This window comes from Schistocerca americana, chromosome 1 (assembly GCF_021461395.2).
Source record: "Schistocerca americana isolate TAMUIC-IGC-003095 chromosome 1, iqSchAmer2.1, whole genome shotgun sequence".
In the NCBI taxonomy this organism is placed as follows: Eukaryota; Metazoa; Arthropoda; class Insecta; order Orthoptera; family Acrididae; genus Schistocerca; species Schistocerca americana.
This window is the reverse complement of record NC_060119.1, coordinates 863376834-863400224: the sequence shown is the minus strand read 5'-3', so window position 1 is coordinate 863400224 and position 23391 is coordinate 863376834. Positions and strand designations below refer to the sequence as shown.

The window sequence follows — 23391 nt, the reverse complement described above, 5'->3', positions numbered from 1 at the left end:
GATGTGTCCTGTTTGAAACAGGAAGCCCAAAGTTTAGTATCTAACAGACAATTTAACATTAAAAACACAATTAGCACTACAGATCCACTTTCACTAAAATAACTTTAAGTCTATCCATTTTGCACCACTTGCCCATATTGTTTATATTTACCAAAGATCCTGTCATCACGATATCTAATTAGACTCCACAACGAGGCTCCTTCCAAACTGTCTCAGGTGCTGATAGCACGGCCTCACATGAGTGCACAGCTTCTCTGTGTCCTTCACAATGATCACTCAACATTTGAGACCATCCATGCTGCTCTTTATATATCCTACCAATCAAGGTAAAAACACCAATTCACTCTTGTGGCCACTGTCACAGAGAATTGCAACTCCAGTCATTCGTATGCATGCCAATGGTGTGTACATGTTCAAAGTTGCAAAGTTGCCTTAACATCCGACCATGCCTTCTGGGTGCTTCACTTTTTTTGTCAGGCAGTGAACAAGACACTGGTGCCACTCAAGGTTGCTTTTTAAGGGTGATAATAGCTACTTATAATATTACATTCACAGTATAAATCTCTATCCAGTGCTCTTTATTGGTGGACAACTTTTCAATTTTTAGTTCATTTTCCAGGATTGTTCTCTGCCATTGATCTGTTCATAACCTCTCTGACACTTGCATACACTACTCAGTGGGAAGCGGTTGATGAATTGCAGTCCAGTGACCATTTCCCAAATGGGATTCATCTACCAGATGTTGTGTTGTCAGTCTTGTAGCAAATAGTTGTCAGTGGCAGATGACTGTTAGAAAGCTGAACAAATATTTACTAAAACTGGAATTAAGTTTTAAACAGAAAAATCCGAGTCTGGTGTTTGAACTGTTAGTATTGCACTTTTAATCTTCCTGAATTTAAATTTAACATTCAAAGCCACACGTTTGATCAGAAGTTTACATAGCTGGCACCCATGCTCCTCCAAAGCATATATCCCTACAAGCCATATTGTTGGCCACCTGTTCAGAGTTGTTTTCCAGTAATTGTTGATGAGCACTGTGGCCTTTTGGTATCCAGTCAAAGAACCATAGTTTAGAACTGAGTATGGTAAATACAATGTGCTATCCACAATTTCCCACAATACGCCAATAAATAAAATTATGCTTTAACTGGATGTTATTCACCACCATTATCTTCAAAGTAGTCCCTTTGGGAGTGCATACACTGCTCTCAATGGTTTCTCCATGAACTGTAAGCTCCCTGGAATGGTTCTTATATCAGGCAGTTTAATACAACTTTCTGCTTGAATTTCCTCAGTTGTGTGAAATTTTTGGCGTGTTAGCTGGAGGTTCATCTTGTGAAATAAAAAAATTAACTCAGTGCCACTACTGCTGAAAAACAGCAGTGCCCCCCCCCCCCCCCCCTCCAACACAACCCTTTGAACCACCCTTTGAAACTCACGGATGATCAGTGCAGTGTGTGACATCATGTTGTTATGATGGAGGAACCAGTTGACCATGCATCACTTTCCCAGACATTGTCTTCTTACATCCTCCCCCAGAACATCACGGTAGAACACTTCATTGATGGATTGATAAGGAGGGATGAACTCCTTACAGACAGTTCCTACCATGTTGTAGAAACAGGTGGCCATGGATTTCACATTATTCTTCACATGCCGGACTTTCTTTTGGGGGAGGGGGAGAGTAGAATGGGTTTTTTCCATTGTGATAGCTGCTTGGTTTTGGGTTCATACCTATAACCCTAGATTTCGTCACCAACAATAACCATTGAAAGATAGTCTGCTTCACTTTCTTGAAGTTCTCTGCGGACTTGCATGTAATTCTGTTCATGCCCGTCGCTGAGAATTTGCGACACAAACTTTGCAGCAATCCATCGCATCTCCAGTTTGCTGGACAATATCCTCAGACACTTCTTGTTAGACAGCTCCTCTATATTGTATATGTCCTGGATGGTCTGACTACAATGTACCAGCACCATATTCGAAACAGCTCCAACATTTTTAGGAGTTATGCTAGGTGATGGCCACCCTGAATGGGGGTCATCGTCAAATGATGTTCTGTAATCTGGAAAATGTTGGACCTGGTCATAATTTTGACTGTGACCTACTGTGTCTACTTGAAATGCTTGCTTCAACATATATGTTTCTGCAGTTTATGTACAGGCATCACTCCCAGACACCTGTCATCATCAGTTTCACAAGACACACAACACATGACAATGAGAAATGCCCATAAAAACTAAACACGACCACCTAGCACAAAAACCACTTGAGACACTGAGTCACAAAGGGCATATGAGGTACCACTTCTGGCATTTTGTCTTGCTAGCTGGACTTACACATACATTCCATGAATGTTTTACACTAAAGTTGAAGTAAATCATCATCTTGGTTTTGCAACAGGTCCAGAATTGTTTTAAATTTTATTTATTATAGTTAAGAAAGTACTTCATATGTGAGTGTCAGTTTGTACATGATTGAGCACAAAATGTTTTGACAGTCGAAACAGGGAAAATCCCTTGGGTATTTAGTAATCTTCCCTGGCTGAGTCTTCAGGATCTGGCAACCAGTTGCAATTAGCTGACACCACAAAGATGCAAAAGATCACTTTTTGGTCACCTGTTTGTAAAGTTGGTGGTTTGTTTGTCTTGTACTGTTTTTAAACAGCAACAGCAATAACTGTTGTGTATTCCATTAAGTCTTTCACATTTTCGCATGTAAACAGGGTGATTTATTTGGAATACATGAATTTACGAAAGTAATGAAAAATTGTGTAAATTGTTTCAGGTCAGCCAAGGTAGTGCAGCCAGTGGTGTTTCCCAGTTGCTTGACTGGGTTAGAAACCAGTTGGGTCTTGCTTTTAATCCTAATGTGACAAGAGAAGGTGTCCGTGGTAGGTTTGATCCACACGGACTTATAACAATTGTTGCATGTGGAACGCTACACACTCCAGATCGGTGTGTTGGTGTCTTTACTCAGGTATATCTTTCTCGGTGCACTGTATTGTTGTAATCATAAGTTTACTTGTCTAAAAATAAATAACTTGGTGATTCCCCTCTCCTCCTCCCACCCTCCATTCATTTAAGTTATGAAAATACAATGCTGGGAAGTTAACAAGCATAACTGCATCTTTTCAAACTTGATCATTCTAAATCTCAAAACTGTAGATATGCTTTCCAAACTGTGTCTTTAGCATTATTATGATATGTAAAGTGTCTTTGTGCTGTATGTAATATATTGTATCAGTCATCAGAACCACATTATACTTCTGCTATCTGTTTTCTACTGATGAGGTCTGCTAACAAGGAAACACTGAACAGTATTGGGACTGCTTTTGTTGTACAAGTAGCTTAGAGAAAACACTATTTTAAGAAAGAGCCTTTTTTTTTTGTAGGCAGATATGTTTTCTTCCCCCAGAAGTCTCCCAGCAGTATTCTCTAGAAATACGAAAAAATGTGAGCAGTATCACACCTAAATAGAAACATTTTACTTAGCGTGTCATGGTTTGGATTCCAGGAAGATTACTTTTCTGAGAATTCCATTTATATATATGTACTCATAAAATATTACATGCCTTTTTACAACAAATTATCACCAGATGGTATTTTTAATTATTTATCCAAGGTATATGATTGTGTGATCTTGCTCCAGAAAAGCTTAAGTTTTCCAAAATTTGTAGTTTTACAAACAAATGGTTTGAATCATTTTCACTAGATAAATGCAAACTATAGTACTGATTCAAACATTGTTGGAAAGAAAGAAAATAACTGGGGAGAATCATGGAGTCCTAAAGTGTTAAATTTTAGGGCTGCTACAATTACTTCAGTGTGTAAATGACCTCCCACATAATATGTATCAAGCAGAGTTTTGCATTTGATACAGGTGTTGAAATTAAGCTTGTTTAGAGAGAAAGCAACTGAAGAAATTGTCAATGTTTTTCAAAGGATTATTAAGTAAGTTAAGCAATTCTCTGAAAATGGACTCTCATGTGTGCATGTTGGGCAGTATAATCAATCCTGTACTGCAAATGGAATAACACTAACAATTAATATTGCACACCAGTAAGAGTCAATAAATAAGATAGAATATCATCTGGTTGGATTCCATTAGGAATTGTTGTGCGCAGTGATTGTGAAATGGTTATAATCAGGGACAAACACAGAAATGCTCAGGAATCCATCTGCATGTTATTGCAGATCTTGATAGATATCAGTTACATCATAGCCATCGTCATTGGGTTTCGTAGTGAGCCATATAGACCCAGAAATCTTGTATAAGCACATACTGCTAAAATAGCGTTCAACTGTGCATAGCTCAGTTCATTCACTATTAAACGCACTGATGGTGGCTATACTGTAGCTGAAATCTAGCTAGATCTGCAACAAAATTAAAATTGATATGCAACTGATTGCTGTGTTCATCCGTGATTATAAGCTATGATGTTCCAAATTTGAGTGTGCATATTGATGACAATTAGAACTGAAACAAACATATTACTGAGTTGTTCAAACCTTTAAGTTCAATAAGCTTTCTGCAGTGTTTTCACTGCAGACCTGGCAGCCATATCTCATGCTCTTGAGCACATCCACACATGCTCTGGTGAGTCATTTATCCTGTGTACTGACTCCTTGACCAGCCTACAAGCATCAACCAGTGCTACCCTCACCGTCCTTTGGTAGCATCCGTTCAGGAGTCCATCTAAGGCCTGGAACGGTCCCGTCGTTCATTGTTGTTTTTGTGGACCCCAGAACACGTCGGAATCCCAGGCAACAAACTTGCCAACAGGCTGGCCAAATAGGCTACACAGAAACCACTTCTGGAGATGGGCATCTCCGAAACTGACCTGCATTCTTTCTTACACCGCAGGGTTTTTCGGCTTTGGGATACGGAATGGCATAACAGTACGCACAACAAACTGTGTGTCATTAAGGAGACTACGAATGTGTGGAAGTCTTCCATGTGGTCCTCTTGCAGGATATCAGTTGTCCTCTGCTGGCTCCTCATTGGCCATACGTGGCTAATGCATGGTTACCTCCTCCATCGCGAGGACCCACCTTGGTGTAGCGGTGGCTTACAAATGACGGTCGTCCACCTCTTGCTGGACTGTCCACTTTTAGCAGCTCTGCAGCAAACTTCTAACTTTTCTGGCACCCTACCTTCGGTGTTGGGCGACAATGCCTCAACAGCAGCTTTAGTTTTACGTTTTATTTGTGAGAGTGGGTTTTATCATTTGATCCAAGTTTTAGCGCATGTCCTTTGTCCCTTTGTGTCCTCCACCCTAGTGCTTTTAGGGTGGAGCTTTTAATGTGTTGCGGAGTGACTGGCTTCTTCTTTTTATTCTCATGGACAGCCAGCTCTCTTGTTTTGATCACTTCTACGTGTTTCTTGTGTTTCTCTGTGGTTTTCTTGTCCGATTTTGTCCATTTTAGTGTTTGTTGCCCTTCTGTCAATCTTGTGGTTTTCTCCTTCTTCCAGCCATTTTCTTTCTTTTTTTTTCCCTCTCAATTATTTTACTCCCACCCTTGTGGAATTATTTTAATCGGAACGAGGGACCGATGACCTAGCAGTTTGGTCCCAAATCCCCCCCCCCCCCCCCCCCCCCCCTCCCCCTTAAACCAACCAACCAGTCAACAACCTTTGCTCTCTGCTTGAATGCTAGTTTTGGAAACAAACCAATCAACATCTAAACATATTTGGCATATTCCCACTTATTAATGCCTTACCGTGTAATTTTGTGGAAAATGACACCATCTTCTAACAAATTCATTGCTGTGGTACCCACTGTGAAGAAAAAGTCAATAATTTTGTGTTGTATCTCGTGCCTAATAAAGTATGGGGGTAATTCCAAAAGTAAGGTCTCCTATTTTGTTATAAGTACAGAACTCTGTGTGGCAGTTGGTCACAGTGTTATGAACAGTGCTTCACATGCTGTATGCAAGCATCCGCACACCACGCTGAGGCACTCAGTCTTGGCTTGGCAGTCATTGAGAATAGAGCTCCCTTTGGATGTTACTGCCAAGTGCGAATTGCACGCAGTTATTTGATTTTTGAAGGCAAAGGGCACTGCGCCGATTGAAATCCATTGCCAGTTGACGGAAGTGTACGGTGAGTCATGCGTGGATGTCAAAAATGTTCGTAAGTGGTGTAGAGAGTTTGCAGCTGGTCGGACCGAAAGTCACGACGAACAAAGGAGCGGGAGACTGTCAATTTCTGAGGAGACAGTGTTGAAGGTTGGGCAAAACATGCGTGAAGATTGGCGGATCACCCTGAATGATCTCTGCATGTTGGTTCGTGAGGTTTCCTGAAGCACCGCTCACAGAATTTTAATGGAAACATTGAACTACCGGAAGGTGTGCGCAAGATGGGTGCCACGCATGCTGACTGAGGACCTCGTGTGGCAGCGAGTTGATGCTTCCCGCGTATTTCTTCACCGCCTTGAAGCTGAACTGGACAACTTTCCGGTCTCAGTTGTCACGGGTGACAAAACCTGGGGATACCACCATACACCTGAGACCAAGCAACAATCACGCCAGTGGTGGCATCCTCCTTCGCCAAAGCCGCGGAAATTCAAACAAACACAGTTTGCCGGTAAAGTCCTGACAGCCGGTTTTTGGGATCAGAAAGGGGTATTGTTGGTCGACTTTATGCCCACTGGGGCTACAATTAATGCTGACAGGTACTGTGAGACTGAAAAAACTCAAACTGGCAATTATGAACGGGAGAAGAGGAATGTTGAGCAAGGGTGTACACATTCTCCATGACAACGCTCGCCCACACATCGCTTGGCAAACCGTTGATCTCCTGCAACAGTTTCAGTGGAACATAATCACCCAGCCGTCCTATAGTCCTGTCTGGTACCCAGTGACTATCAGCTGTTCCCAAGGTTAAAAGAACATTTGGCCGAAAAGCGATTCAGCTCCGACGACTAGATAAAAGAAGAGGTTCATAACTTTCTGAACAGCATGGCGGCGAGCTGGTATGACATGGGCATACAGAAACTGCCACAGCGTCTACAAAAATGCATTGACAGAAATGGTGATTATGCCGAAAAATAGCTAAATATTCAAGCTATAAACTGATGTAAACCATTGTAGAAATAAAAAGGTCTATGTACTTATAAAAAAATAGGAGATCTTACTTTTTGGGATTACCCTCGTAGTTTATGCACAAAAGTGAACAGAAATGTGAATCATTCAGCTACACTCTTTTAGATACTTCTGCAAGGAGCTGGGCTCTTTAACCGGCACCTTCACAATTTACAGTTTGGCCACAGGGTCACATTGACCCCCGTAGTAAACAACATAACACCCTAATCTTAAATAAATACCATGATCTACAGTTCATTAGAGATGTTTACTTGAGGTATGAACCATTAGTTGTCCAAAGAATCAGTCGGCTAACCATCATTCTTTTGGCAAAGGACAACGCGCCACGAGGTTCAGCATGACATTTTTCAGAGCGTTACTAGTGTAACTTGAGTGAAAGCTTCAGACCATCAGTGGTATCATAACAGTTTCTGAAACGATACTCTTTATGAACTCCAGTAGTGAATATCACATGTGGTGAGGTCTAGGCTTTGTGGTGGCCAGGCATGGGGATTCATAAAAGGTACTGTGTCGCAAAACCATTAAGATACCACTGACGATATGAAAGATGCTGTGAGACAAGCTTTCACTTGACTTACACCAGCAATGCTCTGAAAAATGTTGCACAGCACCTGATGGCGATTTCCTTTACCATGAGAGTGACAGTACACTGGCTGATCTTTCGGATAAATAATGCTTCATATCTCAAGAAAACTCTAAAAACGGGTGTTCACATTATTTAAGTGTAGGGGTTTATGCTGGTTATTATAGAGGTTAATGGACCTTTGTAGCCACCATGTGGATAATATTTACTAGCAACACTCATCATAAATAATACATGACAATTTGAGGAAAGTAGTAATATCCACTGCAGATCCTAGCTCAGAAAGGGTTTTAATTTGCAGCCACAACAAGTACGTTATCATCTGCCCAGTATTGTAAAAATCTAGGCAAAAAATAATTTCATCTGGTCAACTACTTATATTTTGTAGATGAATTCCTGATTAAAAATTGGTAGCACATTCAGCCTAAAATGAATTTGTGTATACCAATACTTGTATTAAAGACTAATATGGTAATCCTTAGTGAATTCGAGCCATGTGACACTTACAAGGGGAGAATGTGGGAAGGGGCTCACCAATTTCACTCAGTGTGAATGGAAGCAAGTAGGTATCCCTATCATGTTCCTAAAATATCTGGTCTGAATGGCTCATAGAAAAACATAAAACACACTTGAACAATTTTTGAGTAGTGTGTTAAAGATTTTTGAGCAACAGTCATGAGGTAAATGGCATGGCTCAGTGATCAAGAACATACCAACTGGCAGGTTGCCAGCTCAGGTTCAGTTCTCACTGCTACCATTAATAGTGTATTTAAATTCCTCACAGTGTCAATATATTAATTATAAAATTTAAATACTGGGTGTCCCAAAAAGACTTGTAATAATATTGAGACAAATGTCACTAGGTAACTGAAACCACGCTAGATGTAAACTCTAGACGATGCTGATTGCATCGTCTAGAGTTTCAGAAAAAATCCACTAGATGTTGCTACGAACGCTGACCTGGAGCATGCATCCAGTCTCGCACAGTATGGCGTCCGCACAATAGAAGACGTATTGTGTTATTGAATTTAGTCGTACTCAATCAGTGATTGCAGTTCAGCGGGCATTTCATATTCGATTTCGTGCTAAAACAACATCACCAAAGTATATTCGATGGTGGTATAAACAGTTTGAAGAAACAGGGTGCCTCTGTAAAGGCAAAAGTACTCGCCAGCCACGCGTTCCTGAACCAACAGTGGAACAAATCAGACGAGCATTTGAGCGGAGCCCCTGCAAGTCTGCACATTGTGCTAGCCGAGAACTTGCGTTACCGTGCATGACGGTGTGGCATTTGTTACGTCGTCATTAGCCCTTAAACCATATCGATTACAAGCTTTTTGAGATACTGACAAAGTGAAATGGGTGGACTTTAGCAATGCTATTTTAGAGAACATGGAAGATGACACTTTTATTAAGTCACAGTTGATATTCAGCAATGAGGCAACATTCCATATTAGCGGTATGGTTCACTGTCATAATGTGTGTATATGGGGGCTCAAAAATCCTCGTGAAACAATTGAGCACAAACGTGATTCACCAAAAGAATGTTTTTTGTGCTGTGCTTTATGGACCCTACTTTTTTGAGGAAGAAACCGTAACAGGACAATCATATTGTAGTGTGTCAAGAATTTTGACAGAAATTCTAGAGACCCTCCGCTTTCCAATGTCTCAAACACCCGATATTTTATGTATGAGCATGAGAAATGGGACAGTGTCTACCTCATGCCAGTTTTCTGTGTGCACAGGATGGACGTATGTCAAGAGAATGTCACAAGGTGAACGGTTGATTGGTGCAGGCAAATGGTTGCCTCACTCGTCACAGAAGTTACATGACCAGCACTAGGAGCAAGCGCGCCTTCCTCTGTGACGGTGCTACGTCAGTCATTATTGTGAACAGTTGAATTGTGTAAAAGAAAATAAGACACTTACTTTTACTTACTTTCTTACTTACTACTTACTCTCTAGAGTTGCGGATAGGGGACTTGGGAAAACCTTGAGAGAGTTTTTGGAACTGTATTTATTGTAAAAGTAATCAATAGCTTCTGACGGATTGGGAGTCATTGGATTTATGAAATATGATTCATTGATGTGAAACTGTTATGTGGTGGTCTGTTTGTGGAAGTGAAATATAGTAGGCTTGATTTAAAAGTATCCTGAGTGTACGCAATCATTTTGAGAGTAGAGAAAATTCCTCAATACAGCATCATTTCTTCGGAGAAGAAGTTGAGCAGATCGTTGCAGCCGGCTATCCTGAGGAGAAGATTGGCAAAGCACCTCCAAGTAAGTCCAATGATGAAGGGGATGTGAGTATCGTGCACACCTGCACTACATTGCTTCCTCTAGTTGCCGGAAACTGCCAGAATATCTTGCAGTGCTATGGAACTGCTTATTCCCCCAACTTGACTCTGATAATTTCATCCATCAGCAAGATGGAGCACCACGCACTGGCACAACTACATGCGCATTTTCCTCAATGCCAGTGTACCTCAACGTTGGATAGGGCACAGGACCGTGAGACCAGGCTTTACACTCTTGGCCTACTATGTCCCCTGACTTATTCCCCTGACCTAACACCATGTGATTTCTTCCTGTGGGGATATGTTAATGTGTTTACGTTCCTCCCTTACCTTGTGACATTGATGAACTACTAGACTATCAGCTACTGTAGCTTCAGTGACAAGACACCTTACTCTCAGTTTGGCATGAATTCCACTATCGGCTCGATGTTGTCCATGCACCCAATGGAGGACATATTGAACATTTATGATGGATTTTTATAAACTTCTGTCTTTTCTGAGTAATTTAGTATGCAATTTGTTGGTGTTAAGCCCTTCTTCCTAATAAATAAATCTTGGGTCATTCTTTTTGAGATAACCTGTATATTTAAACAGTTCAATTTATTATGTAAGAATTATAATTCAATTTAATTGTGATTGATTAATATATGTAAACAGTTACTTTACATAATTGTATGAAGTTTCGAATGAAAGTAAAATTTCTGAAAATGCTTGCAAATACAGACTTTTTATTTGTTGTTAGAAATTACATTACATTTTTTAAGGTGAGAATCATCATGGAAACATTTAAAGAATAAATATCATTCACATCCCATGCACATTCTATGAAAATATTTTTCAAGCAGTGACATTTTTCTGAATCACACTTCAGTGCAATGCATACTTCACTCCAGTTTTTAAATGAATGCCTTTCCTCTGTCAATTGTGATGCATATCAAGCATACCCAATCATTGGAGTGGAAACAGAAGCTCAGAATTCATTTTGCCAATTGAATCTGTTGTAATTTGCATCTTGTCTTGCCTGAAATTCTGGCTGTTGTTTTGGCAATTTAGGAGTACGTCGTAGTATTTTTGATTTTTGTGTTTGCAATAGAAATGTACATAATAAGGTTTAGCAAGAGGAGTACATTTGTGTGGAATGATCTTCATACTACACATTACTTAGCCATGCTGATTAGTGAATGTCTCATCATACTGTATCAAATCTGCTTGTTCACCCCACAAATCCACCAATAGAAGGAATTTGTTGTTGGCAGGGTATGGTTTTAATGTATCCAAAAAATTTGCATGAGGCTCTTTTGTTAGTTTTCCTGAGATTGAGAAAGTAACAACAACATTCTTCTATTCTTCCTCTAATGTCTTGACTGTACCAGCTTGAGTTCTTACTCAAAAACAGTCATTGAACCCTTGTAATCCAATGTCCTACTATATGTTGAGTCATGATTGCAGCCAGTCTGGTCAATGTTGATTCTATAATCAAAACTTAAGTTTGGCTTTATACATCTGGTCTGTATATGAAACTTCTGTTCCGTCCACTATTTCTTCCAAAGTTGCAACATCATTTTCGCTGAGGAATTAACTGATTTTTTGCTGTCTGACTGAATTATGTTTGAAGCGATTTTACCCAGATATCACTGGCAATAAACTGAAATTTTTCTGACAAGTCTGGAAATGTGACTGCCCACGCACACACACACACACACACACACACACACACACACACACACACACGAATCATGAGAATAATATTCATTAGGACCATAATCAATGTTGTTCATGTCTGTATGTGAAGAAGAAGAAGAAGAAACCTGTTACAAATAAAATACAGAAAATAGGACTACATTTAGTAAAAGGGGGAGGGGGCGGGGTGGGGGTGGGGGGGGGGGGTGGGGGGGAAGAGACGGAGATGGAGACAGAGAGAGTGAGAGTGAGTGATTCCACATGTTGTTGTTGTTGTTGTTGTTGTTGTTGTGGTCTTCAGTCCTGAGACTGGTTTGATGCAGCTCTCCATGCTACTCTATCCTGTGCAAGCTTCTTCATCTCCCAGTACCTACTGCAACCTACATCCTTCTGAATCTGCTTAGTGTATTCATCTCTTGGTCTCCCCCTATGATTTTTACCCTCCACACTGCCCTCCAATACTAAATTGGTGATCTCTTGATGCCTCAGGACATGTCCTACCAACCGATCCCTTCTTCTGGTCAAGTTGTGCCACAAACTTCTCTTCTCCCCAATCCTATTCAATACTTCCTCATTAGTTATGTGATCTACCCATCTAATCTTCAGCATTCTTCTGTAGCACCACATTTCAAAAGCTTCTATTCTCTTCTTTTCCAAACTATTTACCGTCCATGTTTCATTTCCATACATGGCTACACTCAATACAAATACTTTCAGAAATAACTTCCTGACACTTAAATCTATACTCTATGTTAACAAATTTCTCTTCTTCAGAAACGCCTTCCTTCCACATAACTCTCCATAAAGATATTGTTCGTCATGTTCAGTGTGTATAATCTCGTCTTCATCATTTGCTGTGAAATTATCATTCATAATTTCAATAACCTGCTCTGCAATTACTTGATCCAGCTATTGCTGCAGGGTCTACAGGGGCAGGAGGATTATTCGTGGTCAAGCCCATTTCTGTATAAATTGAAAAAGTGTTTTGAGCATTGGTGATTTAAGTTGCAGTGTTGATGTTTTCACCACTCATTTCACTGGTAGGATATTCTTGTTGGGTTAACATTTTCCAATAAAATAGTAAGTTTGTACAGAAAATCCCCACAGACACGTTAACAACTGTAGAGACTGTTACAAAATGTCGGAAAACAGTTGAAAACACAAATCGTATAATTTCCTGTTTAATTTAATTAATATATTTAATCATAACTATGTTGAATATATTGCATACACATAATTAAATTGGTATTTTAATTTTATAGCAACCCCCTGCAACATAAAAACAGATCATTGAAAAAATGAATCTATTTCAGCACAGATAGTTAAGTGCTCGGCTGCTATAGAGCATCCAGTCGTACATCTGCAGCCTGGCTGTCATGTGTTGGTTGAGGTGGCAGTGACTTTTTGTCTTTACTGTGTCATCTATTGTTGCTTAGCCGGCACTTTTGATAAAGGGTGGCTTAAGTGATCCTGAGTTTGATATTAAATTTAGCATCTCAGAAAGTGAAGAAGAATGTGATGTTACTTCATTAGGGACCGAATGTGATGATAGTTCATCAGTTGTCTAACAAGTGCTCACAAGTTTGTACAAGGTAAATAGGCCAACTGTGCTCCACCCAGCTCCTCCAAGATTGCTGCATTTCTCTTCACAAGAACACAAAAACAAATTACTTGATGTTACAGGATTTTTAGTCAAAGTCCAGTGCACTATTTTACTTGGGATTTTATTAATGATCTTCAAAAATTTGTAACTCATTAATTTGAGCTCTAAAAGCTACCTTTATGTATCTGTAAGTAATGTCATTCATGATAGGATGTGTTCCATTAATAAAAAATGCTGCGTTTTGGAATATGATTTGAAAAAAGTCAGTATTTTAAGGGAGGAAGGGGGAGGGAATTTGGTAGCGATGCGAATTAAATCCAAACTGGTGAATTTCCAGCCCTGCGCTTGACCAGTGTGCCACACCACTTACTTGACAATTTGTGGTTGAAAATCCTTCACACTGTACTCGAAAATCTCTAAAGATTGTTTGACCTTTTCCTATGGCACACTAAGGGTAGATATGCTACAAATCTGAAACAGACTTCTGCCTTCTTCGACTAATTCAGTTTGAGTGAAATAGCTGTGGCCATCCCACTCTCTCCCCTTGTTAGTACACAACTGTTAAATGGCCAGCATTTAGCTGTAACCACAGACATATCATGTATTCAATCTGCAAACTGACTTGTTCTGTACCATTTGGATAAAAGTCATGTTAATGAACTATAGAACACGTAGCTAACTTGCTTTTCTTAAAGCTTCTTGAGATTTATAAGGCCAGATGTTACATGGCTGTAGCTGTATACCATTCAGTTTAGCAACACCTCAAGCCAACAAGTACTCTCTTTTAGAACCTGCCATGGCCTTTTATTTTTTAACTTCCTCTGCGCAGTAAAAATATTTACTTACGATCGCATTTATTGGGCTATACTGTCACAGCAGTTGCATTATTTGTCTTTTGCTGTTAGCTATCTATTTTGTGTTGAATATCCTTCATACTATGAGCATTTCTTCTCCAGTTATATAAATAGAATTGCGTATGTTAATACAACAGCATTTATGAAATGTGCCAGCCGACAATTTTAGAATTTATAGCAGTAAGACCTGTGATAAATTTGTGAGAATTATGTTTACAAGTATAAATCTTACATTCCTGCTTGTAAAATTGCAGTACACAAGTAATGTAGCTTAAGGAATAAAGTGTATTGTTTGGACTACAGAAGGCACACAATATTTTATGCACTATTGAAAACTGAGAAAATAGTAATGGAGTGGAGTCCATACATGCAATAAAAGTATTTGAAGTGGTTTTGATAGCATCAAAACGGGCCTCTGTGTGAAGGCTCCTAAGGAAACAAATGTTGCCAGTTTGCACTCATCATTGTCATAAGTGCCCAGCATCTGGTGTGATGGTATGGGTTGCCACTGTATACACCACAGAGTCGGCTCCAGATCTCAGTAAGTAATACCAACAGCAGCCATTACACTTTTGCAGCTGGTAGCTGTCCTCTATCTTTGAGGTTTTCATGATGTTATATTTCAGCTGGATAACACATGAATGCATGTTGCCTGTTCTGTCCTGACCTACCTTAATTCAGAGGCTGTTTGATGGTTGATCTGATCAGCACATTTTTCAGATCTCAGACTCAACGGAAACCCCTAGTAATGGGTTATTGAGAGACTTTCATTTTATTCACCACTTACAGTGGAATAATTTGAGGATTAAATATTCAATAATATTAACAATAATTTTTATGGTGAAGTTTTTCAGCTTAATTCCACTGCTTTTAGAAATATAGTAAAACCCCCTTTTCACACTTCTCAGCAGTGTTGCCTAGAAAAGTAAAATGCAGGAAAGTGTAAAATACAGGAAAGCATAGGAAACACTAGTGAAAATTAATAAATTACTCTTACTTTCATTCTCTTTATAGTGTACAAAATATGAAATTAAAACAGTTTAAATTTGCCTTTTTAAAATACCAGAAATAATTAATGGTTTTTGTTTCTTTCTAACAGCAGTTAGCTTTAATTTTCTCTCCACGGTGTACAGGGCATCAATCACAAAGGCAGTGGCCAAGTGCTGACACACAAAACCACATGCGCGGGTTTGCCTCTTCATTCTGATCGTGTCCAACAGTGTAAATAAAATGTGGCAACAAAAGACTTTTGTGAAATCACGTTAAAAAGATATTTATGTTCTAATGTGAGACTTATTATTGATAATCGTTATAAAATTATGGTAAACAAAACTTCAAATTTAGTCTTTGTTAAAATATTAAAGTTGGCAGTCTTCATAAAAAGAGAAAAATAGGCATGAAATCTAGAGTTTATTTCCAACAAGGAGGTCACTCGGCTCAGGGAGTTGTCCTGTTTGAGAAAGAGGTCAGAAATTGTCTGTATGTTATGAAGCATCTTGAGGAGAAATGTTTACGTCTGACATCAGATTGAACCAACCGAAGACTGTGTGCCTAGTAATAATTAGTGCATTTCAAGTCGAAGTAACAGTGATCCGTGAAAGCCCATTATAGAGATGGCCATCTTCAAAAGTGGTGTTTATTTGTGTAAATGGCTGTGAAATGCAAAGCACTGAGCGGAAGGAAGGTTGCTGTTAAGACTTATTATCATCAGATCGTGTTATCATTACGGCAGTGACTTAGCAGCGTTTCCAACCCTTCCAAACAGGTTGCTGTGACCCAACACACCAACAATGAACATCTTGCTTAGTGTGCTAATGCTATGTTACATGATCAGTAACTTTGCGTATAATCTGCGTTTTCTGCTTTGTTCTAAGGCTGACTTTGAGCAGGATTACGATGTTTGTTTTGCAGAAATCTGTATAAAAATCAATGTTAAAGGTCATGATAACAACAGAGAAGACATAAAATGCAGCAAATGTAGTAACATGGAATCATTATTGATGGGAAATCATTGTATTGAGAGAATAGGACCTCTGTTGGGACTGACAAAAATGAACATAAAAAGCAGGAATGTAAAAACTTGGTTTTACTGTATTTTTAAAAACTACCGTAATGTCAATAAATTTTATGTTAGAAGATTCTGCTATCTTGTAAAATGGGTATTTGAGTCACCAGTCACACTTGTTAACTTTTAAAATATTATATGGCAGTGACAGAGCAGATATTGGAAGTTTATTAAAGAGCTTTAAGCTTGTTATTTTACATGAGTTTACAGTATCTCTGAGTCTGGCTCCAAATACCGAACTCCATTTTGCCTCTGTTATTGTGAGAGTGAATGTCTCTCTGATGTTGAACTCATTTAAATTCCTTTTCACATAAAGCAATACTGTGTAGATGTATAGATTAACAATGGTGAATATTGTGAGCTTGATAAAGAGGGCCCTGGCATGCCATCACTTGCCAGTCATTTGCATAGAGTTGAAGGAGCGCGGAATGACAGACCTGTACCTCTCATCCAAACTCCTTTTTGCTCAGTGCCAAGGTGGGTTAGAACCATTGATGTTGCCAGAAATGGCAGCCTTGTGTACTAAATTTCACCCCAGATCGCCTACACCATCTATTCCTGTATTTTTCCTGCTATATTGTATAATGTTGTTGTTGCGGTCTTTAATCCACAGACTGGTTTGTTGCAGCTTTCCCTGCTACTCTATCCTGTGCAAGCTTCTTCATATCCAAGTACCTACTGCAACCTATATCCTTGTGTACCTGCTTAGTGTATTCATCCCTTGGTCTCCCTCTACGATTCTTACCCTCCACACTGCCCTCCAATATTAAATTGGTGATCCCTTGATGCCTCAGAACATGTCCTACCAACTAATCCCATCTTCTAGTCAAGTTGTGCCCCAAATTCCTCTTCTCCCCAATTCTGTTCAGTACCTCATTAGTTACGTGATCTACCCATCTAATCTCCAGCATTCATCTGTAGCACACATTTGGAAAACTTCTATTCTCTTCTTGTCTAAACTATTTATCGTCCATGTTTCACTTCCGTACACAGCTACACTCCATACAAATACTTTCTGAAAAGACTTCCTGACACTTAAATCTATACTCAATGCTAACAAACTTCTCTTCTTCAGAAACACTTTCCTTGCATTTTATATCCTCTACTTCGACCATCATCAGTTATTTTGCTCCCCAAATAGCAAAACTCATCTACTACTTTCTCATTTCTTAACCTTATTCCCTCAGCATCATCTGATTTAGTTCAACTACATTCCATTATCCTTGTTTTGCTTTTGTTGATGTTCATCTTATATCCACCTTTCAAGACACTGACCATTCGGTTAAACTGCTCTTCCAGGTCCTTTGTAAGTCTGTCAGAGACAGCAATGTCATCTGCATACCTCAGTGTTTTTATTTCTTCTCCATGGGTTTTAATTCCTACTCCAAATTTTTCTTCTGTTTCCTTTGCTGCTTGCTCAGTATACAGGGTGAGTCACCTAACATTACCGCTGGATATATTTCGTAAACCACATTAACTGATGAATCGATTCCACGGACTGAACGTGAGGAGAGGGGCTAGTGTAATTGGTTAATACAAACCATAAAAAAATGCACGGAAGTATGTTTTTTTACAACAAACCTACGTTTTTTAAATGGAACCCCGTTAGTTTCGTTAGCACATCTGAACATATAAACAAATACGTAATCAGTGCCGTTTGTTGCATTGTAAAATGCTAATTACATCTGGAGATATTGTAACCTAAAGTTCACGCTTGAGTACCACTCCTCCGCTGTTTGATCGTGTGTATCGGAGAGCACTGAAATACATAGGGATCCAAAGGGAACGGTGATGGACCTTAGGTACAGAAGAGACTGGAACAGCACATTACGTCCACATGCTAACACCTTTTTATTGGTCTTTTTCACTGACGCACATGTACATTACCATGAGGGATGAGGTACACGTACACACGTGGTTTCCGTTTTCAATTACTGAGTGGAATAGAGTGTGTCCCGACATGTCAGGCCAATAGATGTTCAATGTGGTGGCCATCATATGCTGCACGCAATTGCAATCTCTGGCGTAATGGATTTCGTACACGCTGCAGTACATCTGGTGTAATGTCGCCGCAGGCTGCCACAATACGTTGTTTCATATCCTCTGGGGTTGTAGGCACATCACGGTACACATTCTCCTTTAACGTACCCCACAGAAAGAAGTCCAGAGGTGTAAGATCAGGAGAATGGGCTGGCCAATTTATGCATCCTCCACGTCCTATGAAACACCCGTTGAACATCCTGTCAAGGGTCAGCCTAGTGTTAATTGCGGAATCTGCAGGTGCACCATCATGCTGATACCACATACGTCGACGCGTTTCCAGTGGGACATTTTCGAGCAACGTTGGCAGATCATTCTGTAGAAACGTGATGTATGTTGCAGCTGTTTGGGCCTCTGCAATGAAGTGAGGACCAATGAGGTGGTTGCCAATGATTCCACACCATACATTTACAGTCCACGGTCGCTGTCGCTCTACCTGTCTGAGCCAGCGAGGATTGTCCACGGACCAGTAATGCATGTTCCGTAGATTCACTGCCCCGTGGTTTGTGAAACCCGCTTCATCGGTAAACAGGTAGAACTGCAACGCATTCTGTGTTAATGCCCATTGACAGAATTGCACTCAATGATTAAAGTCATCACCATGTAATTGCTGATGTAGCGACACATGAGACAGGTGAAAGCGGTGACGATGCAGTATGCGCATGACACTACTTTGACTCAGTCCACCGGCTCTCGCATTGTCCCGTGTACTCATGTGTGGGTTCATGGCAACAGCAGCTAACACACCTACTGCACCCGCTTCTCCTGTGACGGGCCTGTTACGGACCTGTTTGCGTGCTACGACGATACCTGTTGCATACAGTTGGCGGTAGATGTTTTGCAATGTGCAGCACGTTGGATTCTCTCTGTCCGGGTACCGTTCTGCATACACCCTGGAGGCTTCAGTTGCATTTTGTCGACACTCGCTATAGAAGAGTATCATCTCCGCCTCTTCAGAGTTCGAATACACCATGGTCACAGTTCCTACAACACTACATTATCACAGACGTCTGGTAACACGGTGTACTATAGTTGGTCTGTGTGCGGAGACTAATGCAGAATAACAATAGCAGCAAGCGCTACATGCGGACACTGCGACAGCTAGACCAAACCACAACAGTGCACTACAGCCACACTCGTAAAGACGGTCGTCATCGTAAACATGTCCCTGCAGATGCTGCTCGCCGACCGTGGCCCGTGTTTGTTACAACACGCAACTGAACGTCGGAGGTTTCAAGCGTCAACTTTAGGTTACAATATCAACGGATGTAATTAACATTTTACAATGCAACAAATGGCACTGATTACGTATTTGTTTATATGTTCAGATGTGCTAACAAAACTAACGTGGTTCCATTAAAAAAAAAAGTAGGTTTGTGTTACACATACTTCCGTGCATTTTTTGTATGGTTTGTATTAAACAATTACACTAGCCCCTCTCCTCATGTTCGGTCTGTGGAATCGGTTAGTCAGTATTTGATGTGGTTTACGAAATATATCCAGCAGTAACGTTAGGTGACTCACCCTGTATAGATTGAATAACATCAGGGATAGGCTCCAACCCTGTCTCACTCCCTTCTCAACCACTGCTTCCCTTTCGTGCCCCTCAACTCTTATAACTGCTATCTGGTTTCTGTACAAATACAATAAGTAATATTTTGTTATTTGCTGTCATTCTCACTGTTGCAATTTTAATGGGCCGGTAGTGCAAATGTAAGTTGGACAAATCATCTTGTTGAAAAATTGCATTATATTCAAAGTTGCCAATGTGACCAAACTCGGCAACAGGCATTGTGTGACTTTGTTGTCTCACATTCTGGTAGCTGACTTGCCACTTCTTTCAGTTTCTGCTATGAGCACTTATTTATACACTAAAGTAAATAGTTCAGAAGTCATTGTGACACAAGTAGCTTTAATCTTTCAATGTGTAGAAGCATAAGTGTAATATGTGATGTGTAAAACCTATTTGGAAGTCAACTCTTACGGGTATGCCAGTATTCATCAGCAGCAGTGTAGGAATTTGTTGTTATTAGATGGTTCACTTTCTAATTTCATTATGGGCATTGAAACATCTGACTTCCTATTTTGAAATGCTTTTTTGTTTTAAAAATTTTACTTTAAAATTTGTGTTATTTTATGTTTCAGAAATTTGCTCTTGCAAGAGATCCTTTCTCAAACAACAACTGGAAAGTGAAGAACACTAAGGGAGTTCTCCGTTGCCCTGGCAATGCACTGGATCAGAGTACATTAGTAATACCCACACTTGACAGTGCAGCTTCTGACATAGCATTACTAGAGCCATCTTGAACATATTGCTGGTCTGAGTGGAACATTCGTTATTACTGTTGAGTGTTATAGCTCAAATTTGATCTACCTGATTTAACAGAGTAACTCTGTCATTAGAGTTAAGTTCTGTACTTGGACAGGAGACCGAATGATGGGTGTGAATACATGTGCTTATGTGTTTCAGTGTATTAATAACTAATTTATGAAGCTTAAAGAAGATAATACTCCCAGAGTTGGGTTTTCATTTATCACTCACACTAAATTATTTTTCTATAATAAAAAAGGAATGGTTGTACTTCTTTAAGTAGCCTGTGTGTGAAAAAATTGTAGAATATGTAAATTAAAAACCAGTATTGTATTCCTTGTAAATGAAGCTACATATCCAAACCACATTGGATAATAAACACTGAGTGAATGCTGATGTTTTATCAGTAACTGTTATAACCTAATCACAATTGTAATACACCTGCAATAACAAAACCTCTGGTGATACGAGTTTTCAGTTTCCTTCTGCCACTCATCATGACATTATTTCCCTCCCATTTCCACACTTCTGTGAATCTGCACCATCCAAGCGCAAAGTTTATGCATCTATTTCTGCTCCTTTCTCAAAACACTTACCAAGTGGGGTGATGCAGAGGTTTGTACACTTGACTCTCATACAGGAGGATGACAACTGGAATCCCTATCCAGCCCTCCAGATTGAGGTTTTCTGTGATTTCCCTAAATCAATCTAGGCAAATACTGGGATGATTCCTTTGGGGGAAACACACATCTGATTTCCCTCCCGCAACCTTTTGTTGTCTGAGCATCTGCTACATCTCTTATGACTATACTATCAATGGGACATTGAATGCTAATCTTCCTTCTTTTGCAAAATACTTTTACTGTGCAGCAACAATATACTCCATATTATCTCTAAAATTGATACAATTGCAGTGGAAGAGCTGTAACCACTCCCAGTACCATCTGAGGAGGAAGCTTTCCAAACTACTGACTTCCTATGCCCACCAGATAAGACTATTGCCCACCAAAGAGCCCATCACTTTCGTCCAACCTGTCCATCAGTGCCACATAGCTGATATACTCCATTAGTTGCACATGCTTTAAAAACACTACTCCCAAATACTCTGCAGATTCCTCAACCTGTCTTCCAAAAACATGATGTTGGAAGTAAAAGGCCTTCCAAAATGTCTCACCTTTAATCCCAAACATAGATCCAACTGCACTAGACTTGTCAAAGAGCTAATTACATTCCAGGTAAGCATTTTTTCGCCACCCAGCCTACTGACAACAGCCAGATTGCCGACCTCTTATCTGGTCAATCAGTTTGAATGGAAATGTTCAAGATTGTAGTATTTGAATCCTGTATAGGGATTGCGCAATATCATGACATTATTGCTGCACCCATTTCTTACTGTTGCTTGTGGCTTCTAAAAATATATGTGTTATTTCATTACTCATTTAAATAATTGGTCATAGGTCTAATGCTAGGCTTGTAAGATCATTACTTAATATAGTGATGGAAAGCCCATGATGGGAAAAGTTAACAATAATTAGAAAATGTAACTTCTTTCCTACAGACAAATGATGTATGGCACATGCAACAGATTACAGTATACCCTTTTTTTTCCAGTGTAAGTGCATAGACTATCCCACGTACAGACAGCTGAACACATACATCCACACCAACAGCAATTCAACTTGGTGGTAATGATGATATAGCAAATTTGGAATGATAGCGGAAAAAGTTGATATGTACGAGGGTGCTTTGAAAAGTTCTCGGAATCACCACAATAGGTCAGAGTGCAACAAGTTGTTCATGTGATATTCATTGGACCATTGCCTATAAACACATGCCCCGTCAGCGTCCTTGGAAGAGAGCTGTGGTGGTGGCATGGCTCTGTTGTTCCCACGTAGTGATTTGCGAAGATGGAAAACATCGAGATTTGCGCACTTGTAAAGAAAGGTATGAAAGCAAAGGACATTGATGCCGATTCCCAGAACACAATGAGGGACTCTGCTACTTCATACTCAACTGTTGCCAAGTGGACAAATGAATTTAAATTTGGTTGGAAGAACTTATTTATTTCATTAACAGTACAGAGTAACCCACCGCCTTGAAATGTAAGGTGGGTCGGATGCTTATGAATCTAATAGCAAAGACTTCTCATTGTTACATTCTTATTGGTATTCAGTTGTTAATGCTTTTTTAAAAATAATATAAAGAATATAATATATAGAGATTTCTCTGAGGTTACATCGAATTGAATGCTTAACAATTGTTAAAATGGTTCCATATAATTTGTTACTACCTAGTTGATGAGAATATAATTTATATAATGCAAATGTCAAAGAAGGGAAAAAAAAGTAACACAATGATCGTGGTTAAGAATAATTTGTAGTATATAGAGGGAAGTGATATGCTGTATTTGGACGAGTAATACAGTATAAGTAGCATGTTGGTTGATAATGGCCTATTTCTACCTATTTCAGAGGAGAAGGTCTCGGTACAACCCTGAGGTATTCTCATCTGAAATGGTTTGTGCTAATTTATATTTACACAGATTATGAAGATTAAATGCTGATTGAGCACTTCATACATGGAATACATGAATTTTAGCTTCACATGATAAATACACTTATATTTGTAACTTGTTGGTTGAAATAGAATATAGTTCATTGCTACTTGAATGCATTATTCCTTAAACAACTTAATACATTTCTGATATATAAAATTCATTGATTACAGCTTTGAATAGAGAAGAGAATGTACCTCTGTCTGCACACAAAAAGATGAGCAATACATTACTGCTTGTGTGCAGTATACTTTAAACACTATGCAGGATGTCATTGGGGAGGAGGAGCCTCGGAATA

General features: G+C 39.5%; 1 protein-coding gene across 3 annotated transcripts in view; it reads left to right on the top strand.

Moving 5' to 3' along the window:
- The window catches only part of LOC124613833, a 69485-nt gene extending 48550 nt beyond the window's left edge, over positions 1-20935 (top strand). For all 3 annotated transcript variants that reach the window (XM_047142567.1, XM_047142574.1, XM_047142559.1), the window contains exons 4-5: positions 2788-2979; positions 20374-20935. In XM_047142567.1, the coding sequence (XP_046998523.1) occupies positions 2788-2979; positions 20374-20535 (354 nt within the window). In that variant the 3' untranslated portion in view covers positions 20536-20935. The remainder of the gene's footprint in view (positions 1-2787; positions 2980-20373) is intronic.
- The last annotated feature ends 2456 nt before the right edge of the window (positions 20936-23391 follow it).